Here is an 18,200-nt window from a genome sequence, read left to right as displayed (position 1 = left end):
GTACCCAAACTATAAGAGCAGCCCAGAGGAGGGGGTAAATGAAAGAAAGAATCTGACTGATCACAGTCTTTCCTTTTTTTTCCCCAAAAGGGAGATAGAACTAATCATGGAACAGCTGGAAGCCCCAAGGAGACTATCGAGGAAGGGTCTGAAAATGACCATGGAGTGCCTTCATCCAAACGGATGCAGGGGGAGCGAGGAGGAGGAGCTGCTCTCAAGGAGAACGTGTGTCAGGTAAAAGTCTGAAGTGCTTTGCTTGAATTGTGAAGATGACTTGAAGCAGCCAGACTACTTGCAGATAGGCCATGTTAGCAGGAACCAGATCTTTGCAGAGCTTGCATCCAATGCTTTTTTAAAAAGCTTCTGCAAACAAAACTTGAGGATTTTCTTTTTATTAATTTTGACATGAGGGCTTTCTGTCTGCAATTCTTATTTTGTGTGCAGTCCCAGAACCTTTTTGGGTGCGGTAGACAGGAAGTGTGTGGGGTACAGGATTGCAAAAATGTGTTTAAAGTGTGCCTTGTAAGAAGGCGCTTCTGAAGTAGTGTAAATGACTCAAAGTTCTAATGTTTGAGCCAAACAATTAGACCACAGCGGCTGTTACTGAAAAATACTTCCGAAAATGTGTTAGCTGTGGTTTAGTAGGTATGCATAAATTAGGATTCCCCACTCCCACCCCTTTAATTTCAGCCCGTGACCACACATTGTTTAATTCCTTTGCAGATCTGTGAAAAGCCAGGTGAATTGTTGCTCTGTGAAGCCCAGTGCTGTGGAGCTTTCCACCTGCAGTGCCTCGGGCTCTCAGAAATGCCGAAGGGCAAGTTTATCTGCACTGAGTGTTCCACAGGTACGAAACCGAACTCACTGATGGTGTGGCGAGCTCCAAGGTTGCTTTCAAATGTTGGAGTTTGTTGAAAACAAATGGCTTTGCAGCATGGAGCAGAGCGGCTCTGCTGTCTACTAGGCTGGAGCAATCCTGGTCTTGTATGTTGTTGCCTCCAGCCATGGTGACTGCTTGTAACTTTTTTTTCTCTGCTGTTGTTCAGGACTCTTGCACCTTCCGTTCTTTGATTGTGTTTCTTCTACTTTGCTGCCCTCTCCTATTAGGAGTCCACACGTGTTTTGTATGCAAGAACAGTGGAGAAAACGTCAAGCGGTGCTTGCTTCCCTTGTGTGGGAAGTACTATCATGAAGAGTGCATACAGAAGTACCCTCCCACAGTCATGCAGAACAAGGGCTTTCGCTGCTCACTGCACATCTGCATGACTTGCCATGCAGCCAACCCAGCAAATATCTCTGCATCTAAAGGTACAGTAACCCTTTCTTGTGCCCAGAATGGAAGTGCATTTCTGCATTCATTTTAACTGTGCTTACAATTCATTGGTGTTTCCCCCCCTATTCTTGGATATTTTAAAGGTGGGGTTGGTGCCTAAAACTCGAATCTTAATAAATGATTTTTTTTCAGATTTTATTATTATTAAGCAAATGTAATGCCAATATATTTCTCTGCTAGGTCGCTTGATGCGCTGTGTCCGGTGTCCTGTTGCATACCACTCGAATGATTTCTGCCTCGCTGCTGGGACTGTGATCCTTGCTTCCAACAGCATGATTTGCCCAAATCATTTTAGCCCTCGAAGGGGCTGCAGAAACCATGAGCATGTAAATGTCAGCTGGTGCTTTGTTTGTTCAGAAGGTAAGGCGCTTTGTGCTGGGCCTGATACATTATGAGTGTTGCCATACTTTGAATGAATATGAGCATAGGAGGATGTTGTTGAAGAAGTGAGGGGGCAGCCTAATTATCAGCTCTTCACCCCAACATGATACAAATGGTCACGATGGTGTCCTTTGTCTAAGTGAAACATATTGCTGGACTGAGGTATAAAGTCAGGATCATCTCTGGGGGTCCCTACTTTGGGCCTAAAGGAGAGGGAAGCAGCCGAAAGAAGGCAATGGGCCTTCCATAGAATGCAGTACCTAAAGGCCCTCTAAAAGCAGTGGCCATGTTAGTGGGATGGGCCACAGTGATAAAGCCACTAAAACAAAATATAATATATAAGCTTGCTGACATAGCAGGGACAGCAAATGAGACATCGAATATGGGGCTTACAGTAAGCTCTTCTTCCATAGAGCTTAGGGCAGTATACATGGTTGACTTACCCCTTTTCACCATCCCCCTTTCTGTGAGTGAAGACTGGCCTAACTGCCTCCTTGTCATATGGTATATAACACCTCAGAAGACGAAGTAGTGGAAAAAGTAAATGTTGTGGTCCACAGGTGCTTCACAATGCAAATAGATATGATTGGGTTTAGCACTGGCATATTGTATTGGCTTTGGCACAGTTGAGACCTTTACAATAAAATGGATACCTGGTGGGTGAAGTTAACCTAATTCTGGAGACCAGCACAACCCTCTTTCGACCCATTTTCCATTTAAAGAACTGAAGTGGGATTCGAGGTCTGGATAGGATGAACTCCCCTTTTAATGTGATGCTGTGCATGGGTGTTCCTGTGGTTCTGTCCCTGACATACCTGCCTTTCTTTCTCACAGGTGGAAGCCTTCTGTGCTGTGAATCCTGCCCTGCCGCTTTCCACAGGGAGTGTCTGAACATTGACATGCCAGAGGGGAGCTGGTACTGTAACGACTGCAAAGCTGGCAAGAAGCCACACTACAAGGAGGTGGTCTGGGTTAAAGTGGGACGATACAGGTGAGAGTGAAAGAAGGCAAATTCTGTTATATTTAAAAGATTTCAGTTGTCTCTTGTGAAAGCTTGTTGCTACAGTTCATTTCTGCTTTGCTAATGTTATTAACATTCGCAATGTCAGGAGGGGACCTCTCCTCACCTTTATGTGTGTTCTTACTAGCATGGCTGCTGCCGCCGCCCTTACAGTTGTTTCCACAATGTTAATAGAACACATAAAGTCTTCTACTAATGTGGGTTCTTGTTATGCCATGGTTAGGTTAGCAAACACACACGCGCGCGCACACACACACACACAAAATGATGCATCTCCGAAGGAGTGGATCTAGGAAACAGACATTCCAGAAATTTATCCATGGGCTTATCTGTTTTTCTTGCCTTTGTTCATTTCCAGGTGGTGGCCAGCTGAGATTTGCCACCCTAGGACCATCCCTGTCAACATCCAGAAAATGAAGCATGTCATCGGTGAATTTCCTGTGCTTTTTTTTGGATCAAATGATTACCTTTGGACCCACCAAGCTCGAGTATTTCCCTATATGGAAGGAGATGTGAGCAGCAAGGACAAGATGGCAAAGGGAGTTGATGGCATTTACAAGAAGGGTAACCCATTTTCTTTTAATGTAACCATGAAAGTTAGCAATGAATCCCATCTTTTTCTGTGTTCTCAGGAAAATAAGATGCTGCTTTAGGGAAAAAAAGAATAGATTCTGGCATCATTATACTTCAGAAATAGCCCTGGCTAGAATTATAGATTGAGCAACTTTGGTTTGTCATGATGTCTGAATTGATGAACAGTGGTTTGTGAGTGGTCGGCACACCAGAATTGGAAGCTGTGGTTTGAAATAGGTTTGCAAACCATAGTTTCTGCTAAGCAAACAAACTATAGTTATAACTATTGCTTTGCCTCCAAAGGCCACTGGGCCTAGACACAGAAATACTAAGCAGGCAAGTAGTTCTAAACTATACTTTGTCCATCCAGAACCTCAAACTGTGAGTGCATTTGCATGTCATGGTAAACAATGGTTAATTCTTTACCATGAGAGTGCAGCTTGCTCCCCATTTCCCCCCTTCTGCTAGTGAGCAGGAGCACCAAACCACAACTCTTGGCGTATATGGTTGAAACACAACACTAAATCAGGGATTATAGTTTGTTGTTCTACTTGCTACTGGATGGAATAAAGTGGGAGCGATTTTCATATTCCTGGTGAACTATTAACTGTGGTTTACTGTGACATACAAATTCAGCTAAAGTGTGTTGAGAGGTCGGAACTGAGTCTCTGTTGCTATTGTTTTTAATCTTTCCTGAAGTGGAATTTCTTCATGTAAGAACTCGGCATGGAGTAGATGGGGATTGGTATCTGTCTAGCTTTAAGATGTAGGGATAAAATAAATTATTTAAAGAAAATTGAGTTACACAATGTCTTTACTTTTTACAATCCTGAAACAAAGGTGTGCTAAAGTTTTCTGGCTACTTCCTGGGAGTATGGAAATCTCAGTACTGTCCTCAGTTTTGCTACAGACTGTGAATCCTAGAGAATCCTCTTTGTGGCTGCTGTTTCCTGTCCCATCTGTTACTGGTGGCTCCCTTCAGCACATTTTCATGTAAGTGCATATATAAAAGTGGCTGAATGTCTGTTCATATATAATGAGAAAGTTTTCTTAATTTAGCTCTGCAGGAAGCTGCTGTGAGGTTTGAAGAGCTAAAAACACAGAAGGAACTGAGGCAGCTACAGGAAGACAAAAAGAATGATAAGAAGCCCCCTCCTTACAAACATATCAAGGTGAGGATGCAGGACATGATAGCAGAGGGTGGGCCTTGTGCACATGTGTTGCCCCCAATCCCTTGAAGGTGGTTGGGCTATGGGACTGTGTGCTCCATCCTTAGCCATATTGAAGGCACAAGTCTTAACCAGGACATGCTCTTAACTATACACTCCTCTTGCCAATCTTTTTTTCATATCTTGCCACTTGCTACTACACTGCAAAAGCTGAAACCTGTACAGTCTGTCCACTGTGAAACATTTCCTTCAGACTTTAAAGGAAGCACACAAGCTGTTTTTGGTGGTACCACAGATTCTCATGGCAGGATTCACCTAACAAGTCTTGTCAGTGCAAGCCCTGTGCAAGGATTTCCACTTGCACAAGGGGGCTTTCCCCTCCTCTCCTCCCCCTCCACACCCACTGAATTGGGTTTAAGGGGCTTGGGAGAACCCCCAGAAGTGCTGGGGAATCATTCTGTCTGGCAAGGTGCAATGCTTGTGTGGATGGGGTGTTCACTGTAGTGCAACATTGAGTTCTACCTATGTTTTAATCCCAGTGTATGAGGTCAGCTATTGGCCGCATGAACTTCAACTCTTTGCTGACCTGCAGTAAATCTTTGGTGTATAAAATCCTGTTGAAAGGAAGGGAGTCTCCTTGCTGTGTGAACGTGTATGTTCTTTCTGTCCCACCCTGGGAAAGGATCACCTCACACTATTGAACACCATTATAATAGCTGATTAAAGTGGAAGGTGCATTTTCTATGCTGGTAGAAGAGATGCAGCTGAAACAATAATAAAGATTAACAATATACATGAAAGTGCAGTATTGACCCATTTCAACAAGTATTGCTGTAGCAAAAGTTGTTTCTGATTTCCATGTACTGTATATAGTCTACATTTCTGCATTCCAGTGATGTACAATTTAGCTAGGCCAGCCGATGTACTTAGTGGCTTATATCTGTATTTAAAGGTGAACCGGCCTGTAGGCAAAGTGCAGATCTTCACTGCAGACTTGTCTGAGATCCCACGTTGCAATTGCAAGACAGCTGATGAAAACCCCTGTGGCCTAGACTCCGAGTGTATTAATCGCATGCTACTCTATGAGTGTCACCCTGCTGTCTGCCCTGCTGGGGAACGTTGCCAAAACCAGTGTTTTACCAAAAGGCAGTATCCTGAAGTGGAAATATTCCGCACACTGGCAAGAGGCTGGGGCTTGCAAGCCAAAAGAGACATTAAAAAGGTATGTTTGTTTTTTGCTGTCTTAATTTTTCCCCAAGTTTAGTTTCAGCATCCCACACTTTCTATAACTGAATTTAGTTTTCCTTTCTTAAAGCGTAAAATTTACAAAGACAAGAAATGACTCATTATTCCTGCCTGAGACATACATAGACATGTGGTGGGAGTTTGTTTCCCATGGTTACCTAAATATATAGTCAGTCTTTGCCTTCCCATATATGTTGGGTTCTGTGCTAATGGAACCTTGAAACAATCTGAACTAGATTTAGCAGAAATCAATATATGCCAGGATTTCCCCAGATGAGTAGTATTGCTTACCTCTCTCCTTTTCACCCTACACCACAAATTCTTGAGTGCCCAGTGTGAGTGCCCATCACACATTCTGTGTTTTAAGAAACAGATGGAAAGGACTGCTCATTAGATTGTTTCTAACCCCCACATTTTCTTACACCAAAATCATCCTTAATTAATACCCATCTAGGTAAAGGGATCTTAAACCCCATATTTGAACTGAGTGGATTACTAAACAAAAGTTCTATCAAGGCAATGTCTGCATTTGCAATTTTTACTGTTTATAAAAGGTAGCTATTATAAATGCTTGAATTGCTGAATTTCAGCTCTCTAGGCAAACCATGAGCCCTAAACCTTGGCTACTTCTCGTGGTTAATTATGATTTAGCTCAGCATAGCAGTAGAAGGATTAGGGAGGCACTAAGCACTTACAGTTTTCTTTTTCTTTCTTTCTTTCTTTCTTTTTTTTGAGGCCATGGGTTGGCATAGTGTGACAGGCGTACCAGACTACAAAGAGCAGTGGTCTAGGTCAAAAGAAACCAGTTTGTAATAAAACTCTATTAAGGAATGCAGTTCTGTACCTAAAATAGAGATGGTTGCCTCCTCAGGCTCGCCTTCCAAAAAGCACTAAAGATTTTGGTTTCCATGAAAAGCTATGAATGAGTAACCCATTAGTTTTAATGGGTGTGTGTTTTGTTCGTTTGTTTCCTACCGTATGCGTATCTCTTCCCATCCCCAAACCCCCCGAGTTTGGTTGGTCTTGGCTTTGTATTCAGAGTACTATTTGTTGTTCTCTCATTTCTTCCCACTTCCACACTTTCAGGGTGAGTTTGTCAACGAATATGTGGGAGAGCTGATAGATGAGGAGGAATGCCGGGCCAGAATCCGCTATGCCCAAGAGCATGATATCACCAACTTTTATATGCTAACTTTGGACAAGGTGTGTGAAAACATTCCTGTTTTCTATATCTGAAGTAAGACACTGCTAGTTCATGTACGTTTGAAACAATAAATTAAGATACTGTGCCTTCTGTTGGCATTGGTTTTAGATTGCACTCCACCTGATTGGTGTGTGTTCTTTCTTGGAAAGACCTCTCCCCCAACCTTCTAATTTCTTAGAGCACTCCATATCTGTATTGCACTGCTTATAGCTAAGAAGAAAGTTCTGGCTGTGTTTTGAAAGGCTGAGTTCTTCCCTGTCCTTTTTAGGATCGAATAATTGATGCTGGACCAAAAGGCAATTATGCTCGATTTATGAACCATTGCTGCCAGCCAAATTGTGAGACACAGAAGTGGTCAGTGAATGGAGATACTCGGGTTGGCCTTTTTGCGCTCATAAATATCAAAGCAGGTAAGGAGCCCTAATAATTAGTAGCCTTGTTTCTGATATTTTGGCGTCTGCATCAAGAAATGAAAGTCTGCAGCCTGAGGGCAGGTTTAACTAATGAGTTCCGCTAATGGAACTCTGTTCAAGGACTTATTGGCACTTCCCCTTCTTTTCCCACCCTCTCACTGAAATTGGCTTTGTGGTGGGGAGTCAAGAAAACCCCCAGAACTGCATGCTGGGGGAGCAGAGGAGGGGATCATTTTGTCTCACAATCTGAAAAGCTTGCGCTGATGGAACGATTGCCATAGCACTATGTCGGATTCCTCCCTGAGTTTTTGCATGTAAGAGGTTGAGATACTTCTTCATAGTAAGTGACAAATATCTCTTTGTTCACCATACATTACATATAACAGAAAGCATTAATAGGCAGCAGCTGTCATAGAATCAAAAGAGATGGGAGTAGTATTTTGAAGTCATTTCCCAACCTCCTGCTCAGTGCAAGATACAATACAGCATCCCTGACAGGTGGCTATCTTCTATCTGTGCATGTATACTATATTCACAATGTAGGAAATTTCGTCCTGCTTGTTGAAATTTCATCCTGCATGGCCCTCAGGAGGTAAGGTAATGCGATTGTACTAAGTCATATAGACCTTTGTTGCTAGCCAGCACTGGATACTGTACAAGGGAAAGTAGAAGCAGCAGATTCTCCTCGGCATTTGCACATCTTTTTTTCTGGTGGTTGGTTTTATTTGTTCATTTTTAATCTTTCATTCCAGTTCTAGAACTTCAGGTTTAGCAAAGCCTCTTACAATCCAAATGGGTCTCATTAATTTCTCTGATTACCAGGGACTGAGCTGACTTTCAACTACAACCTGGAGTGTTTGGGGAATGGGAAGACAGTTTGCAAATGTGGTGCTCCAAACTGCAGTGGTTTCCTTGGAGTAAGACCAAAGGTATTGCAAACCCTTATTTAGATTTCTTCCTGCTTGGGGTTCATTTTTTACTTAATTTAAAGGAATCTTATTCTCTTCAATATACTCCTCTCCAAGTTACTGTGTGATGGCTACTCCTGTTGATAAAAATGGCACCCCTTTAAAGCCTACTCTGCATTGCTTAAATCAGATGAAAATTAAGACGAAGAAGAAATGGGAAAAAAGCCAATGCCAGGAGAGATCTGTGCTAATAACATTAATCACTGTATAGGGAAGTTTTTAATGTTTGATATTTTACTTTGTTGGATGCTTTAATTTGTTGGAATCCACCCAGAGTGACTGAGGCAACCCTGTTAGATGGGCAGCATATTGTTGTTTTCCTGACACAATGGTCAGGATGAATGTAAAACTTCCAATGTGTTCAAAATGAATATACTTTTGTTAGGAACTTCCATAGTTGGGGAAACTCTGGGTTTATTCATACTAGGAAAACAATCTTATCATATGGCCTATTCAGGATTGAACTGTTTACTTACTCCTAAAGAATTGTTATTGCAGTTTTTCTCCTTGTGGTCTTTCATCAAGTCAGCTAAAGAAGTTTAACAGGAAAGAGGTATGAGGACAGGGATTTTTTTCCTTTGAGCATTTACGGTACTCAGTAGCATTGTTTTGTCTCTAGAACCAGCCACCTGCCTCTGAAGAGAAGTCCAAGAAGTTCAAGAGGCGGCATGGGAAGCGCAAATCCCAAGCAGAGATTATGAAGGAGCGCGAGGATGAATGTTTCAGCTGCGGGGATGGAGGGCAGCTGGTTTCCTGTAAGAGGCCAGGCTGCCCAAAGGTGTACCATGCTGACTGCCTCAATCTGACCAGGCGTCCTGCAGGTTAGTCGCGTATTCTCACTATTGTTCATAGAAACTTAAGTATAACAGCTGCACCGATAGCACTAGCCTCGAGCGAGAAATGATGCCTCCCAAACTTAGCAGCTGGTGACAGTTCATATAATAAAAACAGGAGGAAAACCCAGTTGCATCAGAACGAAGGCCTATCTAGCCCAGCATCTTGTTCTCACAGTGGAAGCCCAGAAGCAGCACCTGAGTGTAACAACACTCTCCCCATTCATGTTCCCCAGCAACTGGCATTCAGAAGCATACCATCTCCGAGTGGGGTGCTTGTTTGGTGTGGACAAAAGACCAAATAAAAGGAAGTTCCACCAGCTCAGTTTGCTAAGTTTGAAAACTTGATTTAAATCATTACTTTTTGTTGTTGTTGTTGCTTGAACCAAAACTAACTTGAAACACAGTGGTTAGAACTGAATGAACAAACCAGCTTGCTGAGTGGGGTTCCTGCATTTTACATAACTGCAAAGTAATTTATAATGGCAAATGGATGCCTGGTAAACTAGAGCTGTTTTTTGAATGATATTTCCTGAGCAACCTCCAGGGGTAGTCCAGGCTTGCTTTCTTGTTAATATCAGCCATTCGCCGATCTGATTTTCGCACCTCCTCTTAAGCTGCACCTTTCCCCCCCCCTGTGCTGCAGGGAAATGGGAATGCCCTTGGCACCAGTGTGACGTGTGCAGCAAAGAGGCAGCTTCCTTCTGCGAGATGTGTCCCAGGTCCTTTTGCAAGCAGCACCGAGAGGGCATGCTCTTCATCTCTAAACTGGATGGACGCCTGTCCTGCACAGAACATGATCCATGCGGACCTAACCCTCTAGAGCCGGGAGAGATTCGTGAGTATGCGCCTTCCACAGAATCGGCAGCTGGCTGCCAAAACACTCAGCCATCAGACGAGCAGCCTGCGGTTACAGGCCCGAAATCTCAGCCGTCAGAGAGGCTACCTCTGACTGTGGCCCTGAGGCTGCAACCCTCAGATAAGCCACCTTCCTCTTCAATGGCTCTGAGGCTAAAGTCCTCAGACAAGCCACCTTCCTCTGTCGCGCTGAAGCTGCAGTCCTCAGATAAAGCACCCTCCACCGTGGCACTGAGGCTACAACCATCAGACAAGCTGCCCTCCTCCCTGTCCCTGAGTTTAAAACCCTCAGACAAATTGCCCTCCACCCTGTCCCTGAGGTTAAAGCCCTCAGACAAATTATCCTCAGCCCTTGCCCTTAGGTTGCAGTCGTCAGATAAGCCGCTCTCTGCCGTGGCGCTCAGGCTACATCCCTCAGAAAAATCGCCCTCCACTGTGGCCCTGAGGTTACAGCCCTCTGAAAAACAGGCTTCTGCTGTTGCCCAGAAGTCACAATCATCAGAAAAGCTATCCTCCACAGTAGCTCATGAGTTACAGCTATCAGACAAGCCGGTCACTGGAGAGGCACCAGGACCTCAGGACAAGCCACCTGCTCCGGAGGCATTGGGACCTCAGACAACAGACAAAAACTCCACAGTGAAACCACCAGGATCCGAGAAGTCAGAACCGTCACCCACTGCAGGCACACCCAGGTCTCAGAATTCGGAGGAACCTCCTGCTGCAGAGATACCAAAGCTCCAGGCGTTGGACAAGCCTGCTGATCCTGAATCTCCAAGGCCTCAGCCACTGGACAGGCCCATTTCTCTTGGCCCAACACCGAAGCCCTCGGGCAAGTCTGTTGCTCCACTGAGCCTACGATCTCAGCCAGTGGTCAGACCAGTCACCCCCATAGCCCTGAGGTCTAAATCATCAGAAAAGCCAGCCACTCCTGTAGTCCCACAGGCACAGCTGCCCAACAGGGTTTCTACCCCAGCAGATGCTCGGCCCATGCCATCAGACAAGCCTTCTACTACCACAGGCCTGAGGCCTCAGCTTCCTTCCCCACTAAGCCTGAGGCCTTTGCTTTCAGAGAAAGCACTGAGGCCTGTTGACCAGAATGCTCAGCCAAAAGAAAGAAGCTCTGTGACCGTGGAGCAGACTCCTCAGCAGAAAGAGCGGACATCTGTATCTGAGGAGCAGCCTTGCAGGCCTACAGGGAAATTTTCGGGCTATGTTGGGCAAGCAGCCTGCCCTCTAGAGAATTTTCAAATACATGAACAGACCCCTTGGCATAGTGCAAAAGGACTGCAATCGGTGGAGCAATCGCTTTGGACAGCTGAGAAACTGCAGTCTCCTGAGCACAGTCTTTGCTCAGGCCAAGAAGCCGCATCTGCACCTTCCACGGAGCAGCCATTTTGGCCCACAGATAGATTGTGTGCATTTGAACAACCCCTTTGGCCCGCAAGAGAAGCCCCACTGCCTTCTGGACAAGCGTCGTGGCTGCCCAGAAACATTCAAACATTGGAGCAGATCTCTTGGCTCTCTGGGAAAGCACAAACACCTGTGGGGCAGGACATTTTGCCTTTGTCTGAACAAAACGTGGTGCTAGTACTGAACCAGGATTCCCCTGGCCATGAACCTACTGAGTCTAAACCTAAGTGAAGCCAGTTCGAGGCCAGGCGGGTCACTATTTTTGTTTTGTTTGTTTTTTTATTGTATGGGGAAGGGTATTTTGTTTCTTGGGTTGTTGTTTTTTTAAAAAAATTCACTTCCCCAGATCCTCGACCTTCAACAACATCCCACCCAAACTACCCACCTACATTTACCTAAATCCGAACGATGCCCAGCCAAGCAGCAAGAATGTAGATGGCCTGTTCCGTCTTCATTTTGGAAACAATAAAGCTGAAACAAAGGAATCCATTTTGGATAATAATCTCTAATTCCATTGAAATAATCAAAATTACTAATCTTGCATGTCTGAGTGACAGGCGTGCATTAATGGTGTGTCTCCTAGATTTGCTCCTACACAGTTCCAAAGAAGTAGCTTCATTCCATCTGTTCTCACTAGTTGCAAGCCAGCCATTCTGTACTGGCACCTTACATTTCCAAAACAATTCAAAGGATGGAATCCCGTCATTGGAGAAGCGAAGCAAAGGGACCTGACAGTTTCCTCCCTAGTTTTCATTTTTTAGAGTTCTGTTTTAGGAGAGAATATGCTGCCAGGGCACAACAAATACAGGTGCTTTTTGAAGAAACATTACTTGAAGTTAGCTGAGAAGCCCAGTTCCACTAGGTGGAACTGTCTGCTCCTCTGTGAACAGCTGAAGCTCCTTCACGGACCTTATAATTGGAGGTGGGGATAAAAGAAATTCAGAGATACCATCTGCTAGCATTTTTATTCTGGGACTTAGATCTCTAGCACAGTAAAGTCAGAGTCCCCACATAGGCAGAATTTTGACCACTAAAGGCAACAGCGGGTTAAACAAATGAGTCAATCTCTCTTCTGGATTTTTGTGGTGCATCATTGCTGTTACCTAACTTTTTTCAGTCTCTGCAACAAGAATTATTAGTGTTTCTGGACAAATGAAACTACCCCCCCCCCCCCAACTACAAGCAGTTGCTTAGGAATCATGTTTGCATTGTTTACAGTAGTCCTAACTATTTGGGGTGCATTCCTCTGGCTAAAGTATCTCACCTAACTCAGATTGTGGAACAGAACTAATAGCCCATTTGAGAATAAATGTTTCCATGATAGAAGGTGTATTTTATTAATCTTACCTTGATTAGTCTCCAGCTTAAAGTATTTCCCATCTTACCAAAAAATACTGAAACAAAAACTTGAATTTAACTGGGCTACACTGAAGAATATCTGCATGTCAGAAACAGAGGTAGCTGAGTTCATAGTTCTCACACTGGAACACTAAGGGCTGCAGCAGCTGGCTTAGATCTCTCTTCTTTTCTTCATCTCTCTTTCCCAGTCAGTGCAGCGCTTTATGCCTGGTGCATAGCCAGGCTGGTAATATGCATAACTCTGGTGGAAGCGGTTATTGTTACCCAACCAGACATAAATGCAGCTTGCTATGGTACTGGTTAGCTATTGTCAATGAAGTATATTGAGGATCAGAGAAATTACTTCTTACCTGGCCCTGAATATGTCTAGGTTTCTTCTTATCTTGGCTGCAGGAGAGACAAGCAAGCATACCATGCCAATATTTCACATGGTGGTTTCAGTTAGGCACTGATGTCTGGAAGAAGCTTAACCATCTCTCTCTCTCTCTCTCTCTCTCTCTCTCTCTCTCTCTCTCTCTCCTCTCTCTCTCTCTCTCTCTCTCACACACACACACACACACACACACACACACACACACACAGCCCTTTCCTGCTAATGTTTGCCTCCTTTTCATGTTCTTCAGCTTCAAGCAGCAAATTTGGCCAGCTCCTAATTTGCCCTTTTTAGATTTCCAGGTTGTTGTTTTTTTTGCACAAAGCAGAAATTCTGGTTTCTATGTAAACCCTGATCCTCTTACTTTGAAGCATATATCATTGGGGTATTCAGATCCTCTGTAGAATTGCAATAGTACTATAGCTGATCCTATACAGTGGCACTTCAAATTCTGACCCAATATTTTTTTCAATGCTGGCTTTCCACATTGATGGTACCTGCTGGGCACTACGAAACATTCCCCCATACCACTATGCATCTCATCCTCTCCCTTGAATCATTTCCCTCTCTCTCCAAAGCTAGTGACTTTGCAAAGCGTTATAGCTAATGGAATCTTAGTTCTTAACATTGGTTTTCCTCGAAGACCTGCAGGCTCAGCAGTTTTTTATTGCTGGAAATGGGGAAATGCAAGTACATTTTGGTTTCTGCGTGACTCCTGCACAAAGGGAAACAGGACAACTCTTCTGAACGAGACAGAAACAAGAAGCCAAGGGCATTTTAGTAAAACCTTTTTTAAAACGAAAAGATCATCTTTTTAAACAAGCAAGCCAAACCAATCACGAGGTTCAGTATGTTAAATATTTCTCATGTGTGGAAAATAATAATAATAAAGCTCTAAATTTTACATATTTAGGCCTTCCTGTGAGCTGGACTTTGTCATGTAGATTGTGTGTTTAGGGCTTCCTTTGTGCCACACCCCACCCCAAGCCAGCTGTACCTGTAACAAGAAAGATACCTGCACTGCTTTGTCCAACTCTGTTCTTGCAATGTCATGTGTTTTTAACTAGCTATTTGTTTCATGGGGGGGGAAACACAATAAACTGTGAATATTTTTGGTGGAGGCTGTTTTAAATCTTTAAAACAGAGAAAAGTCCATTTTGCATTAATTCTCCTGAGTGTAGGTGCTAGGGGTCAAGAATGCGTGACACGGTAGGGGACCTGTGCAGCAGTATATTCAGAATCTTTATCTAGGAACTCCTGCTTAAAGTCAATTGGATTTTTGCATGGCATTTCAGCCCGTTGTCTGCCGCCGCCCTGCCTTCTCCTTTTCCCTCAAGAGCCTCTCTGTACAGGTTCAGTTTTGCCACCGCCTCCCTCCCTGAAGGACTTGTTTTGTAGAAACAAGAAGCTGATCAATTAAACTGGGCATCTGAAGTAGAAAGTGTCACAGGTGTATGTGTGGAGTGTGTGTACCTGCATGCCTGTAGCACAACTTTATACTGATAGCATCTCTCCAAGTCTGGTTTGTTATGGTAAGTAAGGAGAAAATCCCAAGGTGCAAATTAGAGAAGTGCTACGCAGGAACCTCACCTAATCGGCACCTTCAACCCAAAGCAGGGGTTGTTTCCTATGTGAAATGGGAAGAGCCAGTCACTCCCGTAAGACACAACATTGGATTAGGAAGGGACACTGGCCAAGTGCTGTTGGATTCTGAGGGATCCTGAATGCAAACAGACACAAGCTAGGAGAGTGCTGGGAGAGATATTTGACCTGAGCACTTCCCGTGTTGTGTCCCCTTTTACCTAGTGTGAATCAGCTACCTTTCCAAGAGCTGGGCTGCCAGAAACAAAATTTGATCCTGCTTCTTAAAATGGTCCAGGCATGTTCTAGTCTGCTGTTGCTTATGTGGTACTTTGCTAGGGGTGTGAGCATGGCAAGCGGCTTCTGGCGTGCAAATCTTACACACTCCCCATCATGTTTCTATATTTCATGCAGAAAATAAGGTGCTATAATGCTGGGGTCTAGTGGGACATAGAGCTTTGCACATTCTGTGCTTGAAAATCTGCGCCAAAAGTGGCCAGATCTGTGGCAAGAAAAGCTTAATTGAATACTGTGACATTTGGATCATGCAAAAAAAAACAGATTTGTGTATATTTGCTTATTTCATAACTTACTTTGTTTCTGTTAATCATGGGAAGGGGCAAAGAACTAGGTATGACAACAAATTTTGCCCAGCAACTCTCCTCCACCCATGAGTATCTGAAATTAAACCAGGAATCCCCCACCCCACCCCACCTTTTATTTTGCAGCCTAAGGAACTTTAAAAAAAAAGACAAAACAGTTGAAAGATGATTCAGCAGCATCCTGAGCTTCTCAAGTGCCAGATTCTACACTAGCTCCATAGTTTCACAGAATAATAGACTATAGTGGAGCTAGGTAGTTGTACTTGCACCCTTAAGTGGCATTGTTTACAGTGAAACTAACAAAATACAATTTCCACCCCATTTATAAAATATTCACAGGTAATTAAAATTTTGCCACATGAAAAATATGGTGTTGCTGTACAGAATGGTGCAAGTCATTCTCCAGAAATCAGGTGTTCTGCCTCTGTGCTTTTCCCCATTCGATGTTTCTCCCAAAAGTTAGGGCGCCAACGGGACTGGGATTAGATCTACTGCAAGTGCCTAGATCTGTTAAAAAGATGTTCATATTTATTTTTGAGCAATTGGGGTATTTATAGCAGCTCAACAGGGTATACCTCTATTCATTGCTCCCCTCTGCCCCTCTCACTTTAATGTTTCAAGAATTACTTCCCTTTTCCGACCCCAGGGTTGTGGCCTGAAGAGTGTTCTCTTTATGTTAAAATATTTGGAAACTCCCCGTCTGTGCAATTGACTAACATGCTGTTTAGAGCACCTGTGATGAGACTTTCCTAGAATGCATCACCTTTTGCATTATCCTGTGGCTACTAAGGTGGTTATTTGATTAGTTTAGGGCAGTGGTGAAGAGCAGACGTTGAACTCCCAACCCCCTCACCCTGACCTTGCTAGCTTGGGCTGATAGGAATTGTACACCAATGTCTAGAGGGGACACAGGATCCCCACTCCTGGTTTAGGATGAATACTTTGGAATGGAGGAGCTGAGCTGTAGGCTTTTGAAATAATAATAATAATAATAATAATAATAATAATAATAATAATGGCAACAACATTTGGAATAGATTTTAAATATTCTGCAGCCTACGTAATTGTGCTGAAATGGAATAAAGCCTGTCCCCTTTCCCTCAAATCTGCATGGCTGGTAACATACAAGAGTTTGTTAACAAATGCATTGAGTGTGTGACATTTTGCAGTATTGATAGATTCCCTTCTGTGGGAGTCAGAGGGCTAGGGATGCTGGGAATGTGATGATTTTAACAAGTATTAGATTTCATGTCTGAAAGCAAGAGATTTCAGAATACATTTCTCAAGTACTGACGGCAGGCAGGAATAGAAGTTATATTTTAAAATGGCCACATTTTTGCCTCCCATGCTCTCTAATTTTCTGGAAGATGGGATCAGTGTGTACATACAACACTTTGTTCCTATTCTTCCTACGAGTCAATGTGGTCTTCTGAAAATTGAGTGCTTGCATCGGTATTCGTGCATAGGAAACCACTTCTCAGCCTACACAGAGCATCATCTTGGAAACATCTGGAATTTCACTAACCCTATTCCATTGAGTGGGTTCTGAGCAGATGTGGCAAGGGGCAGCTAAGCGCCATTCCTTCCATTTCTTCTCAGCAGCATCACAGGGCATATTCCTTTGCTGTAGCAGCATATTTCAATAATGTAGGGTGTGGTGCTTTTGAATTGTTCAGGTCTGTAATATGTTGGGAGAGAGAAACTCTACTCTAATTGCTTGACAGCCCCACCCACCCCCATATTTGTTCCAAAGGGGTTTGGGCAGGGCTAAGACTGGAGAGCTCTTCCCACTCATTTAGCTGCTGGTGCAGAAATGGAGTAGTGTGTAGTGCTAACATGAGCTGGAGATGGAATATTACATTTCTCCAAGCTGTATTGCTTTGCCCTCATGCAATATGCTGCTTGCTGACTCTCCCAGACTCTCTGCTGGGAGTTGTGACTGAACAGAGCAATTGCAGGAGAAGGCCTCTGGGAAAAGAATGCTTTGATTGTGTTTCCTGCTTGGCAGGGGGTTGGACTGGATGGCCCTTGTGGTCTCTTCCAACTCTATGATTCTAAAAGTCCTGTTCTGCAATGACACTCCAGTGCATAATTGCAGTATTTCTGCATGAATAATGGGGAAGGAATTCTTTTCGGTGCATATATTGTGGTTACCAACAGTCAAGCATAATGTCTTTTTACAGAGCTATCCTATTCTCATCTACGTTCTCTACAAATGGCCGGCAAGGGAAATGCTTAACAGTATCTACATTAGAAGAAGAGGAAGAGTTTTGGCTCGTGGATTCTTATTTTTCCTCCCCTTACTCATTTAACTGTGTGTGTGTAAAAACTATGACAATGAAAAACAAAGTTGTCCTACCCAAATGTTCCCAAAATATGTACTGTAATTCTTTGTATATAAAAGAAAGCAATTACTGTAAAGTAAAGTTTAACTTTGCTCTTGACTGTGTGTGCTATTTTATTGAGCCTAGATATGGCAGATTCTCATCTGCTTTTTAATCTAAAAAACAAATCGGAATCTCTGTAAATTGGTATAGAGATACAGCTGCCAGGAATAGTAGGGACCTTGAATTCGTGGTCTTCTGTGCGTCACAGCTGGGGGAATGGAGATGGGGCTGCTCAGCTTGTACCAGATCAAAACAGTAGTTTATAGCTCAGAGATAAGTGGTTTTTCAGAATGAGACAAAGTTTATGAGATATTGCTCTCAATTATAACTTGTGAGGTACATCCAACCATTTAGCAACTACTTATGAAAAACCAGCTTCCATAGAGACTTAAAGGTTTGGTAAATCAACTTGAGAATGGACCTTTATTACCAATGTAGCAAATAACTCTTAGGAAGCTTTTGGGTTCTTGCTGCTTGCATAGCTGTCAAC

General features: G+C 43.5%; 1 protein-coding gene across 11 annotated transcripts in view; it reads left to right on the top strand.

The window, feature by feature from the left end:
- NSD1 (nuclear receptor binding SET domain protein 1) overlaps positions 1-18,200 on the top strand; it is a 62,903-nt gene extending 44,703 nt beyond the window's left edge. For 10 of the 11 annotated variants that reach the window (XM_035105838.2, XM_035105839.2, XM_060271594.1 and 7 more), the window contains 13 exons: positions 91-234; positions 724-847; positions 1,108-1,308; positions 1,514-1,693; positions 2,549-2,705; positions 3,094-3,299; positions 4,368-4,480; positions 5,430-5,699; positions 6,809-6,925; positions 7,195-7,336; positions 8,162-8,268; positions 8,927-9,128; positions 9,787-13,289. In XM_035105838.2, coding sequence (XP_034961729.2) covers positions 91-234; positions 724-847; positions 1,108-1,308; positions 1,514-1,693; positions 2,549-2,705; positions 3,094-3,299; positions 4,368-4,480; positions 5,430-5,699; positions 6,809-6,925; positions 7,195-7,336; positions 8,162-8,268; positions 8,927-9,128; positions 9,787-11,639 — 3,816 coding nt within the window. In that variant the 3' untranslated portion in view covers positions 11,640-13,289. Of the gene's footprint in view, positions 1-90; positions 235-723; positions 848-1,107; positions 1,309-1,513; positions 1,694-2,548; positions 2,706-3,093; positions 3,300-4,367; positions 4,481-5,429; positions 5,700-6,808; positions 6,926-7,194; positions 7,337-8,161; positions 8,269-8,926; positions 9,129-9,786; positions 13,290-17,506 lie in introns of those variants that run through there. The other variant, XM_060271597.1, reaches the window with a different exon arrangement.

Source organism: Zootoca vivipara, chromosome 2, assembly GCF_963506605.1.
Source record: "Zootoca vivipara chromosome 2, rZooViv1.1, whole genome shotgun sequence".
In the NCBI taxonomy this organism is placed as follows: Eukaryota; Metazoa; Chordata; class Lepidosauria; order Squamata; family Lacertidae; genus Zootoca; species Zootoca vivipara.
This window is presented reverse-complemented; position numbering and strand designations above follow the sequence as displayed.